A 22,189-nucleotide genomic window follows, 5' to 3' on the forward strand; every position below is an offset into this window, starting at 1 on the left:
TCTGGAATGGTTTCTTTTAAGAACTTAATCTTAACAAAGCCATAGGAAATGGAAGAAAGAATTTAAATTAACTTACTTCATCCATTTATAAATTGTTTAGGTTAATCACAGTAAACCAAACAGGATTCAGCCATACTTAAACACAGCCTTTGCCCAAGTATAAACTGTTTATTATATCCATGACACACAATCAGACAAAATTCATTCCTGATCTGGGGAACAGTCTAATTTGGTTTTATTAGCTCTAGAGGAAAACATTTTGGCAGAAGAAGAAGATTCAGCTTTTCAATGTAAAATATTCTCAAGAAAACTCTCCCGAGAGCGAGTGAATGATGCAGCAGCATCTTACTGCCTTTACCATATCAGCAGCTTGGCCTAATATTTGCTCCTAAGGTAGGACAGGCCATTCCCAGGCAGGAGTGGGGCTGCACAGGAAGCCACGAGGGAGCTGAGCATGGGCAGCGGTGGGTGAGACAGCTGAAGCTTGGAGAGGTGAAGCCTGCTCTGCATGCCTTCATGTGCTCCAATTGAGAGACATTTAGTAAGACCAACCCTTTGCCCCACTGTGGCACCACTGAGGTCCATAGGTTTGACTTCAGTGCTTTGACCTATTACATCTATGGATCATAGGCAGATTTTTAGTATGGACAATGTGCTTTTCATACCAACGTGTGGAGTGGTCACAGACTAGCTTACAGAGCAGTTGTTCTTTTCTTTATGTGTCTTCACTTTGCTGCTAATGATACAGAGTATTGGGTGCAAAATTCCTAGCGAAAAACACAATGGATTTTTACAAAGAAACTTTTCCTTTTTGATTTTCCAATGAGAATTTTGACGATCCTTGGTGAATCTTGATTGCCACATGGCTTGGCTAAGCTGGAGCTCTACTATTTTTGCACTACTTGCCCTGATGTGCAAAATCAATCATATTAGCTTCCAGAAGAGAAGGAAATTTATTTCGTGGACCAATGCATGAAATAAGCTTTGGATACAGGGTCAGACAGGTCAAATGATGACGTTCATTCTTTTTCATCTCCTTTTCTATATGTGCAGCCAATGCATTAACAATTGGAACCTATGAATGCTATAGAGCAAATGCCTCCTCTTCTCTTCATAGCAATACATTTCTTGCTCGAGCCACACATCTTGGCAATAATAAAATTATTAACTGGAGGATATTAAATGCTCTGATGAATACCTTGTGTATGCTTGTGACTCCATTTTGCTATACTTTATGTTAAAAATTGAATTTTTAAATAACAGCCTTAATTGTCTTCCAGGAGTAATTAAAATAAAATTATAGATATTGTGAGCTACACATAGTGCTTTCCTTAAGATAATAATTATGGGGGAAGGGCTCTTAATCAGGCAGAGAAGAGGAACTTTTTTTTTTAATGTCTTATGCAAATATCTCCTACATGATTGCCTCATCAGGCTCAATACTCCGGGACCAGAGCAATGTCTTTGTTTTCCAGTTCTAAAGAAACACAGCAAACTAAATAGTGAGGGTATTTTTTATGAAGACAAATATTAAAAAAAATAAAACCAAAACCAAAACAACACAGAAAAGAAATCCCTTCAGGAAGAACTACACAACTGAAAAATAGAGTGGCTGGAGAGGACAAAATGTTTAGTACTTGTTTGGTTGTATCAGTCTTCTCTCTAGCTACAATCAGACAATAAAAGATTCTCAAACCAGCACAGGGTAAGAAAAGGGTAGAAAACAGTATACTGTATTGTTTCAGCCTGACTAACCGGGATGAAATTCATCCTTGAAGTCTCAGATCCATTCATGCTTGTCCTTGACTACTCTGATTTTCCTGCATAAAATAGGAGCACTCGTCCAACTCCAAATCCAAATGCACATCCCAGTCACTTCATGGCTCCATACCAAGGCAAGACTTTGCTGCTCACCCCTCCTCCCTTTCCCAGACCCCTGCTTTCCCTCAATGTCAGCACCCACGTGTGTGTCCTCAACAGGCCTTTTGGCACTCTCCAGCCTCAGCTCCATCCACAGCCAACCTGAGCTTCAACTGCTTGAGGACCAATTTCTCCGAGCTGCAATGTGCCCCGGAAAGGATCCCTGCAGTCCTGCAGCTTGCTCCTGTGTTACCAAAGAGGCAGAGGTGGTACTTGCAATTTGAAAGGAGACAAGAGGAGCTGGAGACCTGTTCAGGTCCCTGAGCCTCAGGAAATTACAGAGCGGGAGGGATTGAACTATTTGAAGGTAGTTGGGAAACCAATGAGAAGACAGTAGCAGTCAACATGCATTCATCATGTGTGGGGTCTTTTTCCTCCAGGGCAGTAGTTCGTGTAAAATGGAGAAGATATACAGTAAATATCATGTGGCTTGAGTTTAGAAAGGCTTTTGACATCACCTCAAGTGATATTATTATTATTAGCCAACTAGGGAAATTTTGTCTAAATTCTAGTACACAGCGGGTGCAAAGCTGGCTTGAAAGGTATAATAGTTACTACGTAGATCCCTAGGAGGCATTCAGTACAGTTCCACAGTGACCCAGGTCTAGCCCCTAGTCAGCATTTTCAATAATATCCTAGGTGATGGATTAAAATATATGTTTCTTATAGCTGCAAACTGTATTGCACTGTGAGAGGCTGCACATGTGCTGCAGGATGGACTGACAGTTCGAATTGTTCTTGACAGCTTGAATACATCATAGAACCATAGAATATCTCAAGTTGGAAGAGACCCACAAGGATCATTGAGTCCAACTTGCTTCTCCTTGCAAGACTACCTAAAACTAAACCGTATGACTAAAAGCATCATCCAAATGCTCCTTGAACTCTGACAAGCTTGGTGCCGTGACCATTTCCCTGGGGACCCTGTTCCAGTGACCGACCACCCTCTCACTGCAGAACCTTTTCCTAACGTCCAATCTGAACTTCCTCTGAAGCAGCTTCATTCCATTTCCTCATGTCTTATCACCGGCACCAGAGAGGAGGTCAGCACTTCCACTGAGGAAGTTGTAGACTGCAATGATATCACACCTCAGCCTTCTCTTCTCCAAGCTGAACAAATCAAGTGACCTCAGTTACTCCTTTTAAGTTTTGCCCTTGAGACCTTTCACTATCTTAGTTGAACTCCTCTGGACACACTCTAGTAGTTCAATGTCCTTCTTATACTAAGGCATCCAAAACTGCACACAGTACTCGAGGTGGGACTGCATGGAGTGCAGCATGGAGTGGGACAATAATCTCCTCCCTTGATCAGCTAGCTAGGATGTGCTTGATGAAAAAACATGATCTTCTTTCGTGGGGACACTTACAAAGGAGTAATTAAGCATACAGACATCTAATGGGGAAAAGCCATGTAGAGCAGTTGACCAAAGAAGTTCCAGTGCTCAGGGCAGATCACAAAGCTAACATGAATCAATAGCATCTTGCTGTTACAAAAGAAGGTGAACATCCCACTGCAATGTATAAGCAGCAGTGGTGGCTGAGAGATGTACAAAGTAATCCTGCCTGTCTTTTAACCCCTGGCAAGGTTTCAGAGGACTGATCTGTCTTGTTTTGGGCAAAAGAATAATCAAAAGGCTTAGAAACATGGCATCTGAGGAAATGTGGGAGGAATTATTGCAATTTGGAACTAGAAAACAAGATGATCAAGGAGCAATAAAATAATAATCTTTGAACATGTAGAAGTTGCAAAGAGGAAAAATATGTGTTGACCCTAATCATGGTGGATGGCTCAAGCACAGCAGGGAAAATCTAGCTTATCCATTAAGAAAACCTCATGGGAAAGCTGCAGGATGTCCAGCAATTTTGGTCGTGAATTACAGACTAGGCAAAGGTTAGACATTAGTTCTCTGATATCACTGATCGTATCTCAGGATGGAGGTCATATAGTCTCAACGACATCTTGAGATCCTTTCCTGCCACAGGGGTGACAGTTTTATGTTCGGTCTGTGTCTCCAAAGATCTGCGTTCAGGGTGGTCAAGAAGGTGGAAATTTTTTTCTATGGGAAATTTCAAAGTGTGCTGGGGCACAGGGGCAGGACATCCTCTTTTGTAACTCACCATAGAACATCAATATTTCTCATGGAAAGGAAAATATAAAAAAAAACCCACAACAGACATTTGGATTGCTTCAGAATAAAACCAAGCCTGGAAACTCAGCACTCTGAGGCCATACAGCTTAAAAGTGTCTTGCATGCTCCTGACTCCATTTTTAACTCTGGTAAAGAGCAAGAGTAAGGAATCACTGCTCAGCTGAGGGGCTCAGAGTCAGGTAAATGCATTTTTCATGGCACCCTGAGCTCCTCAGTGCTCAGCTTGGATGTCCCAAACACACCAGTGTCATCATGGGTTACACAGCGTGGAAACACATTCCCATCACTAGTTAGGCAGGACAGCAAGAAGTGATCACAGGTCTGCATGTATTTCCCTAAAGTCCATTGAAATTCAGTGTTTTCACAGGAGACTGCCTACAACAAAGCCGTGTTTTCTGATAAATCACTTTTGTCTGAAAAATCCCAAAAAGTTTTAGTTCCAATCCCCTCCTCTGCCACGTGTGAGATGTCCAAGAGTGCTCTTCAGAAGAGACAACCTGTGTGAGGCATACTTGGTTACCAGAGGCAACACCAGTAGATGGAGCACACGACTAGGCAGCACTGCTCTTTGGCTCTGGAAAACCAATTAATACTCACACTGTTCACTGCTCGCAGCTTGAGACAGCAGAGCTGGGGGATAGAGGTCTGGACCAGGCATGGAGTCTGCTGTCCAGCTAAGGTTTCCTTGCTGCCATGCTCCAGATGAGAGGCTAGATCTGCTTTGATATTTACCTTTGAATTTCTTGGCTGGCTGACTTTATTTATATGGCATTTAGGCTTAGCTCATATACTGCTATTTATGCCATCATTATACTTATCCCCACAATTTTCTGTTTCCCAAGTGCTTAGTACATTCTATCTCTAAACAAAACATTCTAGCAGCTTTTTGCAAGTCCCTAAAGATTTTGCAGTTTTTTTGACTGAATCCCTGCCACGAGCTCTTAAGATCACCTAGTTCTTCATGTATGTCGAACTTTAAAACTTCCGACATAGCTTCATCGGCAAATTTCCTGAACATACATCTGATCTTTCTGGAAGGTCTAGTGATGGCAGGGTGAAGCTAGATTAGCCCAGAATCAATACCAGTTCTTGAGTAGTATCTTCCTTTCTCCATCACTCATTTTCAGCTTTTACTAGATAGTCCTACCCACCTTACATTTTCCACCCTGCTTCTCATCTTATGTAGGTTTTCCCAAATTGTACCACATTGAATACTGTAAGAGTCCAGTCTAGAAAATAAATTATTTTCCTCCAGCAAGCTCTCTGGTTAGCGTAGCACCACCTTACTCCGCTAAGCCCGTATCACGCTATGTCCCATTTTTCACTCACTGCTGTCTCCTGGTAGTGACTCCTTCAACAATTTTTCTAAAGCCACCGTGCAAGTTTTCACAAAAATATTTTTAAGTTCCTTGGGCATCATTCTTCTGTAAAACAGGACAACTAACATTTCTTTCTCCCACCTTTTGTCTTATTTAGTTTCCCAAGGCCAAATTGGCCTCCCATGTTGTGCAGTGCACAGTGAAGTCCTGATCGTGGTGTGACCATAGTTCCGATGGGAGCAGTGAGTGATCATCATCTCAGCATCTAGACAAATTCATTGCTGAGAAAGGGAAGGCAAAACATCACTTCAAGATATCAACCTGAGCCCTGCTTTTGCTTCAGCTTTCAATCTTCCCCTTTCTGCTACTCTGGCATTTTTCCTATGGTACCAAATCTCCCTCTGCAAAAATGTCCAGGCATGAGAGAGGGCACAGAAACAGAGCAAGATTAAAAATCCGTATCACCTGGAATGAAAGGGCAGGATGTACAAAGCTGCCGCTGCCAGTGCCTGCCAGATTTGAGGAGTCACTTCCCAGAATGACAGCTAAGTGAAAGTTTCTTGGAAGAACAGTGTTGTGCAGAGGACAATATAGACCATATAAACCCAAAGGCAGATGTTATTTTCCATAGGCCTCTGCTATTTCTTAGCAAGTGCTTTCATCATACTTTCCATTTTTAAATAGCTCTGTAGGAATTAACACTCTCCAAGTTACTTACAAGAAAGAAATTGTTTCATTGAAACAAAATATCTGTGTTTGACAGAACTATTGAGGGCCCATGTCCTTCACTTTCTATTATTTGCCTTTATCCTTCATAAAATAAAGATTTGACTGATTTTTTTAAAAATTAATTTTAAAAACTTGATCCATTGGTACTTCAATTGTACATGAGCTACTAAGGCTTAAAGTGGTCATCTCTGTCAGACTTTTTCAAGATTATCCTTTTAGTTTCACTTTTATGATTGAGAATGCTTTAAAACAAACTTTACTCTGACATATACAAAGATCATTACTGCACTACAAATTGTCCTGCCTTCTGAAAGGGCTTGTCTAGGATCAGTGGATGGACCGTGCTATGTTGGGGCAGATTCAGTGTCAGGATACATGCAAGATCTTTGATGACTCCACGATGGGTATTGCGTCTCCGCTCCACTCCGGAAGCATTCACGTACATTAGATTTAGCAGAGGTTAATCGTTGGCACAACCATTGTTTCCTTCTGTGGGTTTGCCTCGAAACCTTTGACGTTCTCTTTATTGTACCCCTTGCTGTGCAAATTTCCTTGTTTTGTTTTGCTTCTCAAAGTAATTTTTGGTTGATTATTGTGTAGTTACAGAATTAGAATAATAACATCTAATTGTACATCTGAAGCAAAAACATGTAATTGTGGGAGAGTAGATTCAATTTAAAGAAAAGAAAACCCCTCCAACCAGGGTTTCTCGTGGTTCGCACACTGCATTTGCCAGGCAGTGCTGCTTTGATTGCATCTAACCTGCAATTAGCATGTGCAATTAAGACATAATGAATGTGTGCAATTGCATTATTTCAGCTTGTAACAGTAACAATATTTAGCAGTTACTGTACTAGACACAGTGCTTATAAGCTCAGATGATTTGTCAGAATTTACCAATTATGCCACAGGAAAGAGGGCAGACATGTGAGTGGGCCTTACCTGCAAGTGATTTCCAGGATGGACACACTTCACTCTTCCCTTGAAAGCCCAAGGAAGGAGACAGCAGGGAGGAGAGGCTGGGCAGACTTCGTGCTGTTGAAAACGAGGAACTTGACGCTTTCAGCTTACCCACTGGCTTGTCATAGAGCTCATGTGTGATGTAACAGGAGAAAGCAGACTTAGCATTCAGTATTTCTGAATTAATTCTTCTCCTCTGCCTTCAACGTTTCATATCGGTTTTGTAAGCTCAATCATGCTACCCAAGGATTTAAAAATAAAAATTATTTGAGCATGAAACAATGCCGTGATTTGTGTGTATGAGAAAGCCTCAGGCATATAACAGGTTTTTACAAACTCTTACCTGGCATTCTGAGAATGCAACTCTACCAGTTCTACGAGGCTTCTCTTAAAGGACACTACTTGTCCTTTAAGGGTCAAACGATATTTGAAAAGCATCTTAATGCATCATTGAAGGATACAAATGAAAATACATTTCAATCCAGTCTCACAGAAATAAAGATAGATCTGAATCTCTGGGCATGAACCTTGAATAGATAACTGAGATGTTCTGAGTGCTGGTGTTGAAATGAAAGATCCCAGCGATAAAACTCAGGGCCCAATTCAGCAAGGATTTCCAGTTAACTCAGTGAGAGTTAGAAGCACTAAAATCCTACATAAACAGACTGTATTGATTTGTATTAATCTATCACAGAAAATAATATCTGAAGTCCTGAGACCAGGACTGCTTGTTCCAGGCACAATGATTTGTGCTAGTGATTTTGCACACGGACCAGCACAAAATGCCCAAAGTTCTCACAAGATGCATCCACACAAATGAGAGCAAACACTGTCCCAGCATCCCTTCTGTTGAAATATTTCCTGCCTTTCCTAAAGCTCCATATTGAAAAAAGATTATTAAAAGTAGACACAAGAAATTACAAAGATTGAAATAGCCAGTGGATCAGGTTCCACACTGATTTATACCTGTACCTCATTACTTCCAGAACTTGGCTTAGCATCCTGAAAGACGGCGTTACTCAGTAACTAAGAGAGGGAGCCCATGAGTTAATCCCATCTAGTTAGAACAGTAAATAAATAAGATGGCCATTTCTGCAAAAACAATTTAACTTCTGCATTTGAAAGGAGGAGTAGGATAACTTGTGACACATTCTCATCCCAGATGTTTATTGAAGATGATATGGGTGCAGCACACAGATAAACCACATCCTGAAGCAGAGTTAGACTAGGCTTCACATTTTAAAGCTATGCTTGCTGCTTGTTGTTTCTCCATCCGAAGAGCTCATGCATGCCTTCTTTATATAGATCTCTGCAGTTCTAGATTGACAAATGACAAACACAACTTGTATTTACAAGGGTGTCAATTACTTCACTTTTTATTAAAATCTCCAGCTACAAAATAGACATTTTGTACATACTAGTCCTAAATAGGCAACTATGAGAAAATGACATTAGTCCTGAAATGAGACCATCATATTGCACACCTGGGACGTGATGAGGGGTGAGCAATAATAGAAAATATATGGAGATGAGATAAGGTACTCACATCACACTGGAAGGTTAACCTATACCTTTGAAGAAATCAGTGCACATGTTGATTGGAGACCTATTTTCTGCAAACATTAAAAAAATTCCATTTTACACTCATTTAAAAATAGTATAGCCACTACTGCTATAGAAAGGAACTGGTTACTTCAGTCTGATGTGTCCTGTGTCACAGTAGCTGGAAACAGAAACGCACTAACAACACGATGATAAACAAGACAGTAACACTTTTTTGATAGTAGCGGTGCCATGAAACATCATGGACCAAATTCTTAGCTGACAGAAGGCGACGTAGCTCCCCCTGACTCAAAAATCAAGGACACCAAGAATCTGGACCATAATCAAACCATCCTGACACTGTATTCTGTCTTTCCCTTTAAGGTGAAAAAAGAGATGAAGAGGTAACAATCCTATCTAACTCAAGAAGCAACAGCAAAGCCATCCCATTCATCCAGCACCCCTTGCATACTCTGCACTCCAACCAGAGTGGCTGGGAGGCTAAATAAGCCTTATAAGCCCTGAATTTAGTTAAGTGCTTTCCAAGATGGTATAGCTAGAAGCTTAAGATAATAAATGATAAAGTGAACTGTGGGTATTACAGGGCAGAATCCAGGGACCACATCATTATATTCATTTTTATGTTAATATTAATGTGGGTTTTGGCTTGAAGTCCAGTGGCTCACTATAATTGCACAAGAATATTCACCTCCAGGACACTGTTAAAGGCATCTGTCAAGTGCTGTAGGGTGGCTCTTGCTGCTATCTGTGCTCTCACAGTGTGACCTCCTTGGGTATCATGACTTTGTTAAACTTTCCATACCATCATCCTGAAGATTGGAAGTAGGAATGTCATGCAATGTTGGATCCCAGCACAATGTAGGAAATGAAAACAAGAAAGCATTGTGTTTAAAGACAGCTTTCCGCAGGACAGAAAACATTATAGCAGAAAGGCTCATATTGGTCAGTGTCATCTCAAATACAGAATAAGGAACAAACATCAAAACATTAAAGTTAAGGAGGCGTTGATTACAAGGTGAAAGATATGGTTATTTCCATTAGTTTGTTGCAAGATCTTCACCTCAAGAAATAAATTTCTATCTTTATAAAATAGATCATTTTACAGAATAAAAACAGATCAAAAGTAAACGGTAATTCTTAACACAAACATAAAGTTTAGAATTTAATTTTGCAATCTAAGATTGACCAAAAATACTCAGACTATCCATATACTAAAATCACAGGCCAGCTTTCACTGATCACCACCATCTTAATCTCAGTGCCAAAATATAAATTATATACTGATAACATAAGATTGAGTCATCTCAAATCTGTAAGACAACACAGATAGGCAATGACAAATATTTGATTTTTCTATACTCTTAATATATTGTCACCATGCATAAAAATATCTCTTTCAGGTAAATATATTTATTTTTTCTCTGTTATAATTTTAAAGTGCACCTAAGAGCTGCTAAATAAATCCTTATGCTTTAAAACCAGAGGAAGGTGAACAGCAGTTCAGAAATGAGAGGTAACTCCTGTTAACAAAGAGGTAAGAAGTTCTAAGCGCTATTCCAATATTCTCAGCTCTGCTAAAGCGGTGGTGATATCTTGGGTGGGCAACACTGGCAAACACTGACTGGGCCCAATCATTGTATTCCAGAGTCACAAAATCAGTTAGGTTGGAAGGGATCTTAGTAGATCATCTAGTTCCACCTGCTCAAAGCAAGGTCAACATTGGTTGCTTGGGGCTTTGTGCAGATGGGTCCTGCAAACCTCCCAGGCTGGTGACTGCACAACCTCATGTTGACTGTGCTCACGGCTGGGCAATCCTCCTAGTTAGGGGTCTTGAGGAACGCTCCATACAAATTCACAACGTTCAGTCTTATCAGTGTAATCACCAACCAGGCCTCTACCCTTAAACATACCAAACTAAAATATTGTCAGAGTAGATAGAGCATTTTAAAGCTCACTTGTAACAGTAAGATCAGAGGAGTATTGCCTGCATATGTGATTGGTTTGAGCGACACTGTGCACACGCTCCCCGTAAATAGCTGCCCTCCCTGGGACATAGACACCGTTTTCAGAAGTGCTCCCTTCTCGAGGGAACGCTTCCCAAAACGTCGACAGCAGTGCTGGGAGCGCCGGCCTGCCCTCGGCCACTGTCAGTCCCCATCGGCGTTCCTGGGAAGGAGTGTTCTACCTGCAAAGCTCTCAACATCACTCTGTAAAATGACAGTTTCCAAACTATATGTCAAGCTTGTTACTACCTTACACAAAATAGCACCAGAACGCTGCTGCTGTTCTCTCTGCATAAATGCCATGTGAGTAGCGCCTGGTGCCGTGGAGCTACACCTACAAGTCCTTAGCAAGCAGTTCAATCTCATCCAGCAAGAAGTCCATGTCCTCTCGACTAACTCGCGGGCTGATCACCACCTGGCGGAAGAAGTTGACTTTGCCCTGGTGAGGCTGGTACCCAAGCATCATGCTGCCCTTCTTCATCATCCTTTCTTTAATTACAGGAGCAACCTGAAAGCAGAGACAAAAAAGGATTGCTGTCACACTCAGAAATATAGCAGATTTGGGCAGGAACTGTACTTTACGTCTTACGAAGTTTTTTGGAGCCCCTTGCTTGCCTTTCCACTGCCTGCCCCAAGAAACATTGAAGCTCAGACCTATAGGTTTAGAGGCAGACTATACACTGAGACCCTCAGATTCTGGGACTCCTGGCAGAATCAGAGCAAGACCTGAAATCCTCAAAAGGCTGCTGCTTGGGGCATTCACCTGTGACATGGGAAAGCTTGGGTTAAGGTCCCTAGTCTTCCTGATTTAGGTCAAAGATTTGAACTGAGGAAGAACATCAAGTGCAGGTGGTAAAAGGCAGCATTTCTCTCCTTGTGCTAACTAGGCTAAGCCTGACGACTCGCCCTTGATGGCCCTTCTCCACACCTGCAAAGTAGCTCTCCCTAGAGCACGCTTTCCACTGAACTCTTGTGAGACTTAAGTTGCCAAAGAAGTCAGTGTGATGCCTGGGAAGAAGGCCTGATCCTGGAGCTTAAGATTTCATCTCTTAGATTTAAGGCGTAAGCAGCATTTGGCTACACCACTCCTGCGTTGAATGAGATGAAAACTCATAGGTGTCTCCCTGCAGAAAAATAAAACATGAGTAAGATTGGCAGAGTCAGGTCCTTATAGCTGAACACTTGATCTCATCCCAGCAGGGCAATTAACCTTGTCCAATTAATCTTGTGCTTAACTTTAAGCATGTGAGTAGTTCTGTGTTCTCACGCTTGAAATCAGTCACAAGCTTAAATGCATTGCTGGATTAAGTACTCTGTTCCTTGGAAGACAGAATTCAACATAAATAAGTACTTTGACAGAAGCAGTATTTTTAAAAATGTGTTGCATTTTAATATATTACTAATAACACTAATGTATTTCAGAACAGTGCATTCCTTTTCTTCCTTTTGTGACGGTTTGACTTTGAAGTAAGTAAATAGGTGTACGACCTAACCTTGGTTTCTGCATTAATTTATTTCAGCTCTAAAAGTTACTGCCAGAAACTACCACCTGATCTGCAAAAGAAAAATGATTATTCCAGCCTTGCCTTAAGAGCTTTATTTTCACTTGGCACATACAAGTGAAATATGGCAAGTCCCATACAGTTTGCTTATATAGAAACAGCTAAAGTTTTCAACACTAATAGCCTAACTTTCCCATATTTGTTTAGTAGTACATGTCTAAATTATCATTGTTCCAAGATATATATTGAATTCAGAGGAGTGTTTAGGGTTCTAACTTAATTTGACTCTCTGATTTTGGCTTATCTTTGTGGCAAATCCATGTGGTCTATTTAGTGTTTGGTTTTTTAAACTATGACAGTGATAGAGTCAGAATTCTAATTAAAGTCCAGACTGTGACATCAGTATGAATTATGCACATGAAAGCAATGGATATCCTTTCAGAATGCAATGTGCAATCAGAATTTGGGGTTTTTTTGCACATTGCTGCAATCAAAAAATGAGAAGTAAGTTGTGAAAATAGTTCTGATAAACATTTGGAAACAAGAAGATAACAATGAAGACAGGAATGCTCAGAATTACAACAGAAATGTTAAGAGGCATACGGCAATACCTTCAGCCACACTCAATAGCACCTTTTTCCACAAAATCCATAAAATCTAATGTGGAGCTCCAGCTGTGGCTCCTGTGCAAAGATCTTAATGAAAGCTACTAAAGAAAACACAGTTCTGCTGTGTATCTGCAATGCTTACATCATTTAGAAACAAAAGTAATAAAATATATTTCTATACCATCACCTACCTGGGTTTCTGTCTGCCTAGCGAATGATTCAAGGATTCCTCAATTTTCTTGTTTTACAGCTGAGAATTACATCAGAACTAATCTCATTTAGTCTATACTCAAGGCAAAAAAAAAAACCAATCCAACCAAAAAAACCACTGGAGTTCTGCTTGGATTGAGATGGTAGCTATTTTACATGAGATGGCCTTCTTCACCCTGAAAAGTATGTTACTCGGCAAACAATCCTCTCTGCTTCACACCAAATATTCCAAACTGCATCCTAACAAATCACTGAGCGCAGCAGTACTGTGCAGTGCTAACACAAGGGCAAAATCTGGGACTTATAATTGTTCTTGCACAATTTGCTAGTGGTGGAGTCAAACGGGAAGACTCCTGGTTACGCACGCTAGTGAACAGACCTGCAACACACATTCTCTTAAACAGTGAATAACTTCGGCATGATAAAAACTCTCCTACTTCTACAGTTTGCAGGTGTTGCACCCTTTAACAGCACACAAAGCTATTAAGAACTCTACCCTTCCATTTTTATTCATGTCACCTATAGGCTGAAACAGCACTGACACTGTGACAACACTCGGAGGACACTGCGCTCAGGAGACATTGTGCTGGGCACCGTATACATACAGAAAAGAAAAGTTCCTCCACCTCTGTACTTGACAAGAACCCCCAAGCGACTTCTGCTCATGGAATAAAGACACTCCAAGCGCAAGAGGAGAAGCGAATTTTTCTTAATATACTTTCTCAAGCTCTTCTTTAAGATTCAAATCCCTATGGCAACTTTTAGCCTTTATTGATGTTCCATCAGAGTTATTTCATCTTTTGTATCACTCTATTGATTCTCTTCATCTCAACACCCAGTACTCCACAATCCATCACTCCAAAATGTGCAGTAGCACAAATAGAGACCATGAAAACAAAAACATTTAGACCTTCAGTATTTTGAGGACTGTAAATATACTGCATTTCAGTAGGTCTTCTCTCATGGAAAGGAAAGGTAGAAAAATCTCACTTTCATTATCTCATTTATTATCTCATTTGTCCTCCATGCTAACGAAGTTGTCCTCTTAATTTGAAGTGCATCCTACTTAAAAGAAACAAAGAAAAACATAAAACCGTCTCATGGGCTTTTGACAGGCTTCTTTTTGGAAAGATTTTCCGTCAAGTATTTTGCATGTTCTATTCGCTAACCTGATGCGGTCAAGTGCAACAAAGTATCAGGGATCCTAGCCACAGAGAGCAGTAAGGCACAGAATATATGCACAAATGCTTAAGGACATGTCTGACAAAACAACCATTAAATGATACATGCATGTTAAGGCTTGGACTTGAGGAGCACAGGGTGTGACTGCTAAATGAAAGTAAAGGCAGCTACCGCTTTGCAGCAGAAAAATTAAACCTACAAGGAACTAATTGCCTAGCGAGGAGTTCAATGAGTTTAATTCCCACTGAAGTCAATGAGACCTGAGGATGCTCAAACACCAGAAAGAGCTGCACAGCCCCATTCAGGATAGGCTGCTTGGAAAGCAATTTAGTGAGGGTGAGATTGCTTCGCCAGTCCAATTATTTTACTACGGAACTTACTTCAAATTGTAAATCTAATTCTTTATGTGGCCCATCAGTGGAGCAGCCTCAGAATTTTAAGTGTAATGTATCCTAAAACCAAAGTCCTCTTCTTCCCTTTGCCCCCTTTGCCTCTTCCTTCTCACCGCTGGCCTCTCCTGCCAATCCATCTTGATTATCACTATTTCAAATGCTCACTACAGCAGCGTATTAGCTATCAGATGTGCCCTTCTTCCACCTAGAAAGGAGGGGAGAAGGCACAGGTTGTGGAAGGCTATCCTGTAGCAGAGCTGCTCACATGGCGCGGTGCGACCAGAGGCCCAGGAAACCGCTTTGCCTGAGGACTGACCAGTGCATTACAGTCTCCTTGTGCAGACTTACACAGACGCTGTCACATCTCCTGCTTCCCTTACTATTAATAACAAAGGTTTTTTTAAACTAAAGGAAAAATGACATAGTAGTTTAGCTCCTTCTCCCTCTACCTGGATGACAGCATAGTCTCTTCTCTCACTCTCAGCCAGCACTCAGCCACACTATGAACAACAGAGAGTTTTAGCCCTGAAGTTTAAGCTGTTTCTATTAAGAGTGCAGATCACCGCTGACTGTCATATGCATGCACACAAAAGATGCCATGTTCTTTCCCAGCATGTACACACACAGAGCAGTGTGACAAGCAGCCAGGGCCAGCTTGGACACTACAGCTGAAGTATCTAGTGCACCGGGAGGATCAGGAAAGCGACATACCTCCTCTATATCTCAAGTATCCTTGAGAAGAGTGGTTCTGCACAATTGTACCACAGGGCAATACCTTAAGAACCACTGTGTTCCCCATAATTGACTCATCAATGGCACTCGATGCAAGTTTCTCCAACACTTCAAGAATTTCCACCAAGCTCAGGCCGTGACTGTATAACACACTTCAGCAAACACCATTAAAGACTGACTCATCTATAGAGTTGAGCACTTCCTCAGCAAGACAAGCATGTACCTAGTGTCTCCAAGAGCTATTTCCCAAGTCTGGACACTTAAAAGACTTTCAGAAGACTTGATGAAACACCTATTTGAGATAATTTGTTCTTCTTCCAGCTAGCGAGGCCTCCGAAACCATTCTCACAGTGGTCAAGCTACCTAAGCCTGGTTCTTAAGGTAAGAACAATTTCCTAACACATGAGTTTCTTGTGTAAAGTGAAATGTCCAGAGCAGCTCTGTTAAATAGGTGCTGTTGCCACTCTATTAGTCAAGGCACAGTATTACGCTTTGGAATTCACTCACTGTATGCTGCCTCCTGTTGAACAGTATGGACATTTATAATTAGAATTGGTTTGTAAAAATTTATTCTAATGGCTACCATACCAAAAAAAAAAAATCATAATAAGATAACCAGGTGTCTAGCTTTGACAAATCACACAATCCCATTAACTTCTAAAACATATACTCCACTATTACCAGCTTATAGCTCAAGTCTTATTTTAGTCCAAAGACCTGATGCTTTCTGATGACGAAGGACAGAAAAGAGTAATGTAGGTCTTTTGCTCATATGAGGTAAATCCACTGAGTCCCCAGCCTCAACTGCACTAATGCTGCTGAATATGGATAGCCAAATAAGTTGTCCTAAGGAGAAGCAGAATTTACCAACAAATATGCTACCTTGCTCTTGCTGAAATACAGAAGTAAGCACCTACTGGTTTTAATTAGCCTCTTATTTTTTCTCCTGTAATGCTGTCTCTGACAATTGCAATTAACAGATATGCTGAAAGTGCAAGAAAGCTCAGGTTGGACAACTGCAGAATAGCTTGCTGATAATGGAAGATCATGTCCAACCTTGGTTATAAATATCTTTATCCATGCCCTTGCTTAATCTGTAAGGGATCTCATTTTAGACTTAATCCAGCATTTTCAAATTGTCCCATCACACATGATTTTCTATGCTTCTGTACCTCTGTTACCTGAATGCTACCAGTACTGCTGTCATTCTCACACTCTCTAGTTGTATTAGTCTAGTCATAACAGATGTGGACATATCACAATAGCTTTTCCAAACTGTAGGCTAGAGACTATGCTCTTTAAAAGCAACATTCTGTAAATTTTGTATTTAAACATGTCATGGTTTAACCCCAGCTAGCAACTAAGCACCATGCAGCCGCTCAATCACTCCTCCCTTGATGGGAGGGGGGAGAGAATAAGACAAGTAAAAGTGAGAAAATTCGTTGAGACAAAGACAGTTTAACAGGTAAAGCAAAAGCTGCATGCACAAGCAAAGTAAAGCAAGAAATTCATTCACTGCTTCCCATCAGCAGACAGGTGTTCAGCCATCTCCAGGAAAGCAGGGCTCCATCACGCATAACTGTTACTTGGGAAGACAAATGCCATCACTCCAATCATCCCCCCCTTCCTCCTTCTTCTCCCAGCTTTATGTGCTGAGCGTGATGTCATATGGTATAGAATATCCCTTTGGTCAGTTGAGGTCAGCTCTCCCAGCTGTGTCCCCTCCCAACTTCTTGTGCACCTCCAGCCTCCTTGCTGGTGGGGTGGGGTGAGAAGCAGAAAAGGCCTTGATGCTGTGGAAGCACTGCACAGTAAACCCAAGAATTTCTTCCAGTTTCTTAATTCAGTGGCCAAACCAAAAGATCCATTATTTGTCCAACCATAAATATGTGCAATCAAAAGTGCTGACACTGCTTAACTGAAACATCTGTAGAATTTTTGGCTCCCAGAAAAGACAAAAAGTATGGGAAAATCAATGGGACTGCCTGTTCTGTCCATAAAATTTGGCTGGAAATCTCATGCAAACAGCTTCAAGTAGTGTGGATGACTGTAAATGTGCTAGCCCAGCAAGTACTACAAAGTCAGAATGCCTATAAAAACTGGTGTTAATACTGGCAAGTACTATCAGAAACATTCTTCCAAATCTTTTGGACAGTTCCCAGGTCACTGAGCATCTACGCAACATAAAGCTGAAGAGCTATTCCAGCTGCTGGCAGCAGTGACTCCCAGTCACTGGACTCCATTCTGCTCCTCCTGAAATTAATTTCAAAATTGCCAGAGACTTCAATAGAAGCAGAATGCAATTATCTAAATTTCCTCCTTTAGTGCCTGCTTCAGGTGGCAGTTTGCAAACAGCCTTCAGCTTTTACCAGAGAAAGCCACACTCGCAGTAAATCAATAACCTTTCTAGGGATCCACAAAAGCAGGCTAGACAGCATTGGAAGAGCAGGAGCATATTAGCAGCTCAAACTATTTCTCTTCCTCAAATACAGCTTTGATGAAACTTTCCGAGGTACTGAATACTGCACTAGAAATTGGCTGAAGATTTGTAGCTAGAAGACAAAAAAAGTTGCCCTTTTGACAAAATGGAAAGATCACATTCTCATGATTTCACAAAAATGGAAAACACATTTTGTGTTCTTGCCTCAATTATTCCTTGCATTTGAAGACAATTTTATACAGAACAGTCTCGCTCGTCTGACCACAAAAATCTATTCTGGCTACCCCAGAAGGGGCAAATTTTCATTTGGAAGTTCATGATTCTTACTTAAAAGGCAACTTATTGGCTATTCAAAGTCTGACAAGTTATGCTTCCTGCAAGAAATGACCAGTTTGGATTCAGGTATATTCATAAGAAAACAACTATTGTACAGCAATTGCCACCAAAAAAGTAAAAATAAAAAATAAAAAATCAGTGTATTTAGACACAATTTTAAACTTTTACATATAGACTATTAATTTCAGCGGGTCTTCACAATATTGTTTCTTACTTTGATTAAATGATAGCACAGTGTTTGAAGTACTGGATACAGACTCAACAAATAGGACTAGTCCCTAACCCTGCCTGAGGCTGTATGGACAAATCGCTCCATCTCTTTTGGGTAAGAAGTTTCTTTTTCCCTTCACAAGAGGCATATAAGCCTTCAGGGCAGTGAAGGCTCTATGTGTTCATGCATCTATTGTAATCAGCCCTGATAACTCCTGGGTGCTCTGTATGCTAGTACGATATATATTAAATAATTCCTGTGCCAAACAGGTCTCACAAACATCTGTCACAGCATAGCTGCATTTCCCAGTGTGACTGTGGAAGATAACTTTGATATCAATGATATCAGTCAGTATTAAGTAAGAAGAGTAGCTGGCGTTTTAATATTGATCATTGGATGCAATACAAGTGAACAAAACACTTTCCTTGGTTGGTTGTAATCACAAAACTAGCTAAATACTATAAATATTTGGAAGTAATAGCGCTTTCAACGTATTATAACACTGAGAAAGTATATCCTTCACTGTTAAATATCTTTTCTTGCCTTGTGCTGTAACATCAGTTGCTGGCTTTAAAACAACCAGCTTTTTCCCTTTTGGTGATAATTAAAAACAAACTCAGACCATTTGTCAGCTGTCACCCCAACCGGGACAATCGAAATACCAAATATTTGCACACCCAATCACAGCTTTGTTCCTGTAGCCAAGGCTTTCTGTAAAACCCAAACATGTTTTTCTTTTGTCTAGAATTTGTTCTGGGCCCACATCCCTAAACCACTAATAAATTATTGCCGTACACTATTGCGCCAGTGTTCCCCCTTGTGCCACACCAGGCAACAAAAGGAGAAATAAGCGCATTTGTCAAAATAGCAGTAACCACTTCCACATTCTTCGGAGCAACCAACGTATCAAAGAACAGATGCTGCTCTATTTCTGTCCCAATACCGACATTCTCCGTGCACCTTCAACTCAAGGCTGTGCAGTATGTCTACGCTATAGTATTTTGCACATCGTTTTCTCACCTCTTACTTTTTGCCAGAAGACACATTACTGAAACCCTCAGCGTTCAGATTAAATGCTCTAATCCTGTACACCAAACTGCTTCGAGAACCTTATTCTTTCGCCAGTCTGACCTGGTATTCTCTCTGGACATGGCAAATGCCACAATTTCCTTTAGTGCCACAGCTACCTATAAATCACACCAAAAAGGTAAAAATGGTACAATTAGAAGGAAAAGAATAACAGGGTGAAAAAAGGTGAAGAACTTGCACGTTTTTATCAGGCTTCCACATCAGTATACATATTTTACAAGACAGCAAGTGTGCAAGAACAATCTTTTGATCTTTGAAAGTAGTTATGATCTACTATGTAAAACTCATCCATTAAAGTCTGCTAGATTTCACTTCTTTTATTGAAAAAGTTTTACAGAATTCCGTAAATACAAATAATCTTCCTACAACATTTATAAAGACTCTGATTGAGCAGCGGCTCAGGAAAAAATTCTCTACATTAATCAACATTCACCTACAGAAGTCTGCCACTGAAGTCACTGGAAGTTTCAGAGCTGAATTCACCTGCAGCAGCGTTAGCCTAACATGTTTCCTTATAACTCTATTAAATGTGAAAGGAAGGTCTAAACATTTGCTGAATGGATAGCAATCTCAAGTATTTTCTAGTGCATTTAGAGGAACTCTTCTTGGTTATAAGAAATTTTGCAAGACTTGTAGATATTTCTGACCGTACTGACCCCTTTGAAGAGTAACAAGAAATTCCTCCCTTGTAGGCATGAAAAAGAAACATATTCCATCTCAATCCACTTGAGACGCCTACAGTTAGAAAGGAATCTGTGCTTAAATATCTCCAGCATAAAATGAGATCTGAAGTGCTAGAGAAAACTTTGTATCTCAGTACACATGAAGGAGTAGGATTTCCTCCCACTGACCCCCACAAATATTTCTGACATCACTCACAATATTACACAAAATATAAAGATTGTGTAATTGAGCAGATGATGCAAGCTACGCACTTCCTCTGTGGCATTACTATTAATCGATTTTTTCTGAACATTTCTGAAATTTCTGCTTCTCAAGTAACTGTAAGGAATGGCAGTTTTATGTGAAGAAAGGACAAGGAGTTTAGACTCCAATCCTTTTTTTCTCTATTTGCAAATTCAATGCTTTCTTGCAATTTCTTAAAGAAACATTTGATGCAGCAGGAGGGAAGTGCAGCTCCCCTCTCCTCCTCCTAAAACTGGTGATAAGAAATAGAAGAGTGCTAACGTAGTAAGTAGATACTCATTTACGTGAAAGCAAGCTTAAGATTTATTGACCTGAGAGCAAGAGGTCAATATTTATTCAGAGAACAATAAATCTTGATACTTGGTTCTAACAGATGTTAATCCAATGTATTATTAAATCCATCCCATTAAAGCTAATTAGATTGTGTGTCCTCATGAGCCTTGTTGCCAATAGTTATTAGTATTGCATGGGTCATAATTACTGTGCTTTGATAATTAAATCATAAAATTTCCAATAAAATTAAATATCTGGGGATAGAAATACTTATTTTTCTCTACCATGACTATATTACTGTACATTTCATTGGGTTCTTCCTTCATGCTGCTGTATACCTTCCTTCCGTTCTTCTGCCAGGACCAGCACAGCTAAGGAATCAAAAGATCTGTTTGAGCTACAGCATTTTTTTAAACCTTCTCATTTGTCTTAAAAACCTGATACTCCTAAAGTCACATCTCTCTACTATTCATGCACTAGGCAGGTAAGGAACAAGGGCACAAATCAGTAAGCAGCTGCTGTCAAGAAAAAGAAAAAGGGAAAAGAAAAATGGTAATATTCCTAAGTACAAGTGAAAAATTTCTTCTATTTTGGAGTTTTACAGTGCTTTCCAACCTCAAATTTCAATGTACTTCGCAGATAAGAGGAAATACTATCAATTCCATCTTAACCTCCAGAAGGAACTGAGGCACACAGAAAGGAAATAATGACCAAGATCTTAACCATAACTCTATGCCAAAGCTAAACATCACTCAGGTACATTAGTGAGTTAGTGAGGAGGACAGGGTATTTTTAGTGCAAATCTGTCTTGCAAATACTCCTGCTGAATCCACACAAACTTGTTACCATTTGGGTCAAAGTGGTTTCCTTCCTGAAGGAACTACAGTTGAACTGAGGCATCAGGGTACAATGCAGAGTGCCCAATTTGCAGTGCAGATGACAGCTGCTCCAGTGGTTAGCACTGCGTGCACTCACAGCACACACCTGGAGCTGGTGGCTGCTGTAAACTTTATTGTTGGTGAAGACTTAGTGAGGACATGAGGGATCACAGAAAATCAGATCCTGGTCATTCTATCTTCTTTATGCCACACACATTGGTGATAGAGACTACAGTTCCCAAGTTTCAGCTCCATATATTGACTTACATTGATCCTCAACAGTACTTTTCCATTAGGACCTGCATTGTTTGCAGATGGTAGTTGCTTATTTCTGTACGAGTCTCACACATAAGGAGAGTAATAGCTTGAGAAGAAGTGTTAAGTGCATTGAAATGTAAACATCAGGTGTTACCCAGAGACATGGTCTCTAGCACTGAAGGTAAAATGTGGAAAGCAGGGTTTCATCATTTTGACATCTGCCATCATTTTGACAGTCTAAAAGTTGGACATCTAGCCTAAGCTAGTCATCTCGGCTTTGCCTTTAATTAACAGAGAAAATGAGGCACCTCCAGAGAGTGATTCAACTCATTTTAGAGTAGGCATCTAAGACAGATGGGCTCAATTTGGAAAAGCCTCTCTCCTCCTCCATAGGCTTCAGTGGAAGACCTCTGCCTAAGTTTTAGATGGCTAAAGCAAGGAAAGATGAAGTCTATGCAGACAGATCAAATCAAAATATATCTAACATCCACATTCCTCTGCTGTTTC

At 40.4% G+C, this 22,189-nt stretch overlaps 1 protein-coding gene across 1 annotated transcript in view; it reads right to left on the bottom strand.

Annotated features, from left to right (window-relative positions):
- Positions 1 to 10,978: 10,978 nt before the first annotated feature.
- Positions 10,979 to 22,189, bottom strand: part of GADL1 (GAD like acidic amino acid decarboxylase 1) — a 69,245-nt gene continuing 58,034 nt past the window's right edge. Inside the window, exon 14 of the mRNA XM_009979733.2 lies at positions 10,979 to 11,152. Coding sequence (XP_009978035.2) covers positions 10,979 to 11,152 — 174 coding nt within the window. The remainder of the gene's footprint in view (positions 11,153 to 22,189) is intronic.

The sequence above is a fragment of the Tauraco erythrolophus genome, chromosome 7 (assembly GCF_009769465.1).
Source record: "Tauraco erythrolophus isolate bTauEry1 chromosome 7, bTauEry1.pri, whole genome shotgun sequence".
In the NCBI taxonomy this organism is placed as follows: Eukaryota; Metazoa; Chordata; class Aves; order Musophagiformes; family Musophagidae; genus Tauraco; species Tauraco erythrolophus.